Genomic DNA, 8,231 nt, shown 5'->3' with positions numbered 1-8,231 from the left:
GAATAATGATATGTGCATTTTATAAATATTTGTATGTGTATCCTTACCCAAGCATACGATACCATCTAATGGTTACTACATTAGATACATGTGTGGTGCTCGTATATATCTAAAATATATTGAAAATGGAAAGAGATTTCCTTAGTCATTAAAACTTTACCGTTTTCTTTTTCTTGCCATATATATTTTGAGCGTTATATAATGTACGTGTAGATATATACTACTTCACTAACCCAGTTCAGTTTGTGAACCTCCAATACTCTCATCTCAACTCTCTCTCTCTCCCATGGCAAAACTCACCTTCTCACTCGTTTCTTTCGCACTTGTCTTCCTTGTCTTACGATCATGTCATCTTCTAATCAACCCAAAACTCACTTTCTCATTCCAACCCAAATTCTGGGCCTTCAAATCCATGGTAACCCGACCCGGAACCACTCGCAGGTCTCTAGACCATTTTACTCGGAGCCCTAAACACCCACTGGACCCACTCACAGTACAAGAGGTTGAGAGGGTTCGAACCATTCTCTCTTCTTACCCACCTTTCGTCTCAACCTTCCCACCTATTCACTCCATGGTTTTAGACGAGCCCGACAAGTATCGGGTCTCCAGCTGGAAAACGGGCGACCCGGTTCTACCCAGAAAGGCTTCTGTCGTTTCACTGGTTAACGGCAAGTCTCATGTTGTAACGGTAGATCTGGATTTGGGCCGGGTCACGGCCCATGTGATAAGCCCAACTTCCGGATACCCGATGTTGACCTTGGAGGATTTGTCCAACGCCTTGGAAGTGGCACTTTCGGATCCCAAGTTGAAGAAATCTGCGATGGTGAGAGGTGTTGACGTTTCTGACCTGGCTTGCATAACCCCTTCGGTGGGCTGGTTTGGGCCCAATGAGGAAGGAAGAAGGCTTGTAAAGATCGTGTGCTACTCTAGGCAAAACACCTCAAATTACTTCATGAGGCCCATTGAAGGCCTGGTCATGACAATAGATCTTGACAAACGAGAAGTTGTTCAATTTGTTGACAAGGGTCAAGACATACCAATTCCAAGTGAGACCAACACTGATTATCGATACACAGATGACCAAATGAGGAAGAAGAGTCAGCCCAAAATGAAGCCACTAAACTCCATTTCCATAGAACAGCCCAATGGGCCGAGTTTCAGCATCGAAGATGGGCACGTAGTGAAATGGGCCAACTGGCAGTTTCACCTCAAGCCCGACCCAAGAGCTGGGATGGTGATTTCTAGGGCTATGGTTCAGGATTCTGAGAGTGGTGAGTTGAGAAATGTTATGTACAAAGGGTTTGCTTCAGAGTTGTTTGTGCCTTACATGGATGTAAGTGAGGCTTGGTACTTTAAGGGTTATATGGATGCAGGTGAGTTTGGGCTTGGGGCCACTGCTAAGTCACTTGTAGCCCTAAATGATTGCCCAAAGTATTCTTACTATATGGATGGAGTTTTTGTGGGCTCAGATGGCAGGCCCTATATTGAGCCTAATATCATTTGTGTTTTTGAACGTTATGCCGGAGATATTAGCTGGCGTCACACAGATTTTCTTGTACCTGGCTCTGAGGTATGCTTTGATTTTTAACTTCATGTGAATATTTATTGAGAACTTAAAATTATTTTATTCTATATTTATTTTTTGTTTTTGTCAAAATATGATGTTGGTACAGATCTTTATTATTGCTATTTCTTTACTTTTATAGTTTTTTGGTCGACCAAATAAACTTTTGAGAGCTCAAAATCTAAACTAGATGCATGTTTGGTGTTATATAGAATGATTGTATTTTTTAAAACAATTATGAAAATGGTATTTTTTGAAAAATTAAAATATCCTAATTTTAGTCAAGTTTAAGAAAAGAAAAATTAATATATTTTTTAAATTATTGGTATGAATGTTTTGGAGCTATGCACAAGTTCCGAAAATTTTCATCAAAATATTTTTCTTCTCGGTTAAACATTTGGATTTAATTTATATCACTTTATGAAAGAGGATACTTATTAATTGATGAGAAGTATAAATACCATATTGTAAATTTACAAAATTTTAAAAGGATCAAATTGTATAAAATTTACCGACACAGAGTTAATTGTTATTATATTTTAAAATTAGAATAATTGCTTGCCATGAAAAAGTTTGAACATTTTTATGGTTTCGATAAAAACAATGATACACGGTATATATACCCATAACATTAAGTGAGTTATTTCTTATTTGGTAAAAAGTAGATTAAAGAATCAAGAAGGAAGGTGACACTTGTGGCTCGGATGGCTGCTTCAGTTGGAAACTATGATTATATATTTGACTGGGAATTTCAAACAGATGGTTTGATTAAAGTCAAGGTTAGTAAATTAAATATACATTATTTTCTCATTTCCGAATTCAATGTTAATATTGTGATTGGTTAGAACTTAGAATTTTTTTTCGATTATGTTTAATATTTTGATGCATAATTGAAGTACACAGAGCCAATAATTTTTTGTAGTAAGGTCTTAAACATATAAACACATAATTACCAGTTATCAAAAGCTTTAAGTTCATTCTTGATGGAAGCTTCCCGTTATAAAAGTTGATGATTCTTGAGTTTTCAAATTATTTATTAAAATGAGGGCTAATTCTTGCATTATATTGGAGACTTATTATATAATATTTAGTAAATTGTTTAGATTATTCCCAATTCTTATATTAATTTATTATTACACAAATAGTATTTTATAATTTTAGTGGGGCTCGAGCCCCCACTTGCCTTATTCTGCTCCATGCCTGCACATATAATCAGTACTTATATAAATACTATGTCAAAGGAAACATGCAACCCATATTTGATTAGTTTTTATTTATTATATTTTTTTAATTGTTATATAAATTTTAAATAAATAAATAATGTCATATATATTATATAAAAAATAATAAATAAATATTAAAAATAGATTAAAGTAAAACATTGTCTATAATTTATAAAAAATAACAAAATCGTTAAATTAAGAATTTATTAAATGCACACTTTTATATAAAAATATATGGTGTATTCTAGTTTTAAAATTAAATATTTTTTTTCTAATTTTCTTTTAGGAAAACTACCTATAAATTTCAATATAATAAAATATAAATTAAAACTATGAATTTAAAAAATTTATTTGATCAAATTTTAATAATTTAATGTAAATTTTTTTAAAGTCAACAAAAAATTATATAAATATATATTATTTAATTAATGGATAGAGCAATTAAAATAAGTAATTTATCATTAAAAAAATTAAATGGTAAAATAAAAAAAATATGTATATTTATGTCTTATTTCACTATTACATATATATTTGGATAAACAAATTACGTTAAATGACAAAATAAATAATTAATAAAAGGAAAAAAAATTTAAGCATATAAATATTTTAATATAAAATTTTACAATATGTAATAAAAAATTATTATGGCTTATTTATTTTTTCAATTTATTTATCTTATTTATATGATTTTATTGATTTTTATTTGTTTTAATTTATTTACCTTATTTAGATTAGAAAACAATAAAAGAAAAGTGTTACCTTATTTCCGTTAAACTCATATTTATAATATATAAAAATATAAGATAATTTTACAATTTTTATTAATTTAAAAAAAAAATACTTTTGTTAATATTATATTACGGGGCATTTGAAAAGATATATACATTTTTATTTTACAAAGAGATTATATAACAAAAATTATTTTGCAAAATGATGATGAAAAGCAATCCATATTCACAAAGTAGTCTAATAATATTACAACATAACTCTTCCATTCCAATACATTGATACTTTCTTGACATTTTGTTGATAGTTACATGACAATATAAATATGTATATATGTATATATTTTTTAGGTAGAGACCTCAGGAATGCTGATGGTGAAAGGGAGTCCATATCAGAACGTAAACCAAATTCCAAAGGAAGAAGAAATGAGCGGTCCTTTAGTGTCTGAAAACCTAATTGGAGTTGTTCATGATCATTTTGTTACTTTCCACCTTGACATGGATGTGGATGGGCCAAACAATTCATTTGCCAAGGTTAGTTTGGTCAAAGAAGAGACTTCTCCCCCCAACTCATCACCGAGAAAGAGTTACTTGAAAGTCCAGAGACACGTAGCCAAAACCGAAAACGACGCCAAAATTAATCTCAAGCTCACCGAGCCTTCAGAACTTCATGTCGTTAATCCATCTAAGCTCTCCAGCCTGGGAAATCCTTCTGGTTATAAACTTGTCCCTGGGAGAACTGCAGCTAGTTTGCTTGATACATTTGATCCTCCACAAATAAGAAGTGCTTTCACAAATAATCAGGTAATTTATTTTTTTTATTTATTTTAATTAAGAAAGTTTAATTAATAATGATTGATTGCTTGTGTTAATTATTATTAGGTATGGGTGACACCTTATAACAAGAGCGAGCAATGGGCTGGTGGGTTTTTGGCATATCAAAGCAAAGGAGATGACACATTGGCTGTGTGGTCTGAGAGGTATCTATATCTATATATATTTATATAAATTAAAGAAAAATCATTTCATTACAAAAATAATATATAATTTATACAAATTAATATTGTGCATATTAATTAATTAATGATCTTAATAGGAACCGTCCGATAGAGAAGAAGGACATTGTGTTATGGTACACACTGGGATTCCATCATATACCATGTCAAGAGGATTTCCCTATCATGCCAACGGTGTCAGCAAGCTTTGATCTCAAGCCAGTCAATTTCTTCCAACTCAATCCTATTTTACGACTTCCGCCAACTTTTGAAGATGACTTACCTAATTGTAAACCATCCATCTCTCAATCATGGTATCTTTAATTAGTACTAATGTAAATAAAAATATATGTTGGCAATTCATTTTTTGTCAAGAGGGAATAATTGATGTAAAATTAATATATAATAGAAAATGAATCATTAAAAATTATTCAAATAAAATAGACTTATGTATGTTTATTGTGGTTCTTTTTATTAATACTTTATATATTATATTTATTATTTGTTTTATGATGAGATTCGTTGTCTCTATTTATAATATACAAAGCTTGTTTTTGATAATTCAGTAAGTTGGTGTAAAATGAGAACCTTATTACTTTGAAAAAAAATTGATTCACTAGTCTAATCAATTTATTTATTAGCATCATATAAGTTAGTTTCACTAACCAATTAATTTCATATATTTTTATATATCACATGCCGCCCTTTGCATTTTTTTTTATTAGTGCTAAAAATTGTATAACATTGTATTATTTTTTTTGGTGAATAAGAATCAATATATTGCTCAAAATACAAATCCATCTTTCCTATGAATCTACTCCTAAACCCAAACCCTCAACTGTATTATAACATTGTATTATTATTTTCCTCTTAATTTATTTTTTATAAATATCAAACTAAATTTTATTTAATTAATATTTTTGATGGAAAAGATAGACTTTATTTATTACTAATGTAATGATTACTTTTTTTAAAAAAAAATTAATGGATTAAAATTATAAAATATAAACAAATAAAAGATAAATATTTGAAAAAACTGATTATAATAAGACAACTCATCGGTAATGTTAATCTTCAATAAAATTACAAAATAAATAAATGTATTTTCTACTAATCCACCCAGACACCCTTAGATACCCTGACGCTTGCAGTTTATCTAGTTATTTTTTTTAAAATTAAAAAAATAATGGTATTAGAGCCCAGGTCTACTCCTTCACCTTCCTTCTAGAGAGAAAACCCAAACCTACCCACAAATGTCTCTAATTCCTCAAAATCCTAGCTCCTCGACAACTCAGCTCTCCATGTTTTCTACTCCGTTCTCTATAGCCTCCTTTGGATCTCGCTCCCTCAAAAAGTCTTCGACCAATAAACTTGCCTACATGTATGAACTCTCTTACATCTCTAATGATGATATAAGATTGTCCCCTCCGACCTACCTCTCATAAATCCTTACCATGCCTTCTCCAAACCATAAGGCATACTCACTCGATCCATAAAAACACTTATCCGCCAACAACCCAAGTCAGTCAAAGAATACATCCAATCAACAAAGTTTGACCAATGTAACCTCCCTGCTACTGAGCAAGAACAACTAGTTACATTAGAGATCCTGTCGGAATTCCCTCAATAATGGATAGACCAAGGTCTAACACACATCCATTTTGGGACTATTTGACTTGCCCTCACCCATCATGGACAAAAAGGCTTACCTGTTTGTGCTAGGATCACTTTGTTGGATACACGAATGCGACGGTTTCAACATGCCTCCATCAGTACTCTTGAAACGACGCTTAATGTGGGTATAGTAATTGTCACATTCTACCCAAACTTCTGCATGTCTTTGAAAGATAAAAAGACTTCTCGATGCTATAAAAGTTCAGCTACAAATAGTGGGTTTAGACCAAGATCCATAATCTATTGATGCTACACCGCACTATCAAATGGCTTACAGAGTCCAGAACCATGCCATTGACATAACACTTCTGGGAAGCTCAGACGCACTAATGATCATTGTTGATACAAACCAACAACAAAGTTGCACCCACATACCAAGACAAATCACTACCGAAGAACTGCAAAAAAATCCTTCCGATCTCATGGATTACTAATTACGAAAGGATCCACAGACCGCCCCCTACAATCCATTTGGCAGATCCAGCGTACTCTACAAATAAAGATGGGTTTATTGAAATCAACTTTCAAAAGAAGGAAGATGCTCCTAAGATATTCTCTACTCAGTACATGATGTCCTTAGTCATACCAACAAATGCAGAAATCACCTCGTTCGACAAAATGGAGTCCCCATATATGCCTGCAAGTCATCCTCAGGGCATATTTATTGGGACGTATACAACTGCCCAGATTGCATTAACATGGACGAACCAGAAAGAATCCCCAAGAAGACTAGTACTGGCAAAGTATTAAAAGAAAAATGGGAGGCAGGGCACACATATATTGCTCCTCTTGGGCAACCTTCTGGAAAATTTGATCACTTAGTCAAATACTCCATCGATTCACCATCCTACCCCCCTCTCCCACCAACCGGATAGGATGAAGATGAAAAACACCCAATGACCCCCCCCTCAGCCAAAACAAAAAAAGGTTCTACCATGTTACAAGAAAAAAAGGCCCAACCCAAAAATCGCTCACCACCTCATGATAAATACCCATAAACGCGAGTTTCCACTATCTGATTCATTTATTGATGGCGATGGTACAACAACCCACCAACCGAAGATCACAAATCCAAAAGTTTGAGAGCCTGATGGGTCCTTGAAAAAGAGCTCACCTGCAGAAGTCGTCTTGAATTGGAAAACGGAGAACATGCTAGCCCAAAACAAAACTCTAGCACAGATCGATGAAAAACTCTCTCACATCAGCCATAAGGTGACCAAACTCAGTGACGAAATCTCAAAGGTAGACACGACTATGGGCAGACTTGTTTACAGAATCTCAAAAGTTCACGAAGAACTGCTGGATATGGAAAAATCCCAACATGCTCCACATGACATCTTTCGAGCTAAAGAGGCATAACTTAAAAGTCTGAAAATTCAATATGTCGCTATGCAAAGTCAGCAAAAAGAAGTCCCTCTATCCGCAGGCGTAAATCCCACACCATGTATGTTTTCAACGCTGCCACAACATTCCCAACCACTAGTAACACCAACAAAAATGGGTGATCAAATACTTTGCCTCAAACGAATCCTGGAAGAAGAAGACCAACTAAAGAAACAACAAAAAGAAAAGCAAGTAGATGGAGGTTAGACAAAAAACCAACTCATGGTCCAAATGACAAATCGCCTCACTAAAATTATCCATCAACACTGCTTAGACAATCTCCCTCAAATTAATCTTAATGAAGAACTATATGGCTCAAGTAACGATATGCAATCATCCTCCTCTGGGAAATCTGAATTATGGGAGACCGACGATGACAACAGTAGCGATGAAGCCCCACATCAATTTATGACAAACCACACCCAAGCTTCGGGGGTAGACAGAGAAACAGGGTTTTCTCAAACATAGCCAATCATAGAAGAAGAGGCATCATCATCAGAAGAACAAAACACCACCAAGCACAACTTTGCAACAAGCGGAAAACCTCATACCTTCACATTGGATGATTTACCACCAAGTCAATGGAGGTCTCGTTTTCAGGAATTCAATGCTTGGACCTTGCTCGAAGCTCAAAAGCCCAGGGCAGAAATAAGAGATATCCTTCTGC

The 8,231-nt window shown here is 33.5% G+C and overlaps 1 protein-coding gene across 1 annotated transcript; it reads left to right on the top strand.

The window, feature by feature from the left end:
* Nucleotides 1–200: 200 nt before the first annotated feature.
* Nucleotides 201–4,966, top strand: LOC133778251 (amine oxidase [copper-containing] gamma 2-like). The gene is made up of 5 exons (XM_062218121.1): nucleotides 201–1,570; nucleotides 2,230–2,343; nucleotides 3,864–4,316; nucleotides 4,395–4,492; nucleotides 4,609–4,966. Exons 1-5 carry the CDS (start codon nucleotides 287–289, stop codon nucleotides 4,829–4,831), a joined length of 2,172 nt encoding a protein of 723 aa, XP_062074105.1. The 5' UTR covers nucleotides 201–286; the 3' UTR covers nucleotides 4,832–4,966.
* Nucleotides 4,967–8,231: the final 3,265 nt, after the last annotated feature.

Source organism: Humulus lupulus, chromosome 5 (genome assembly GCF_963169125.1).
Source record: "Humulus lupulus chromosome 5, drHumLupu1.1, whole genome shotgun sequence".
In the NCBI taxonomy this organism is placed as follows: Eukaryota; Viridiplantae; Streptophyta; class Magnoliopsida; order Rosales; family Cannabaceae; genus Humulus; species Humulus lupulus.
Note: the sequence above shows the minus strand (reverse complement) of the source record. Positions and strands in the feature narration are given on the sequence as shown.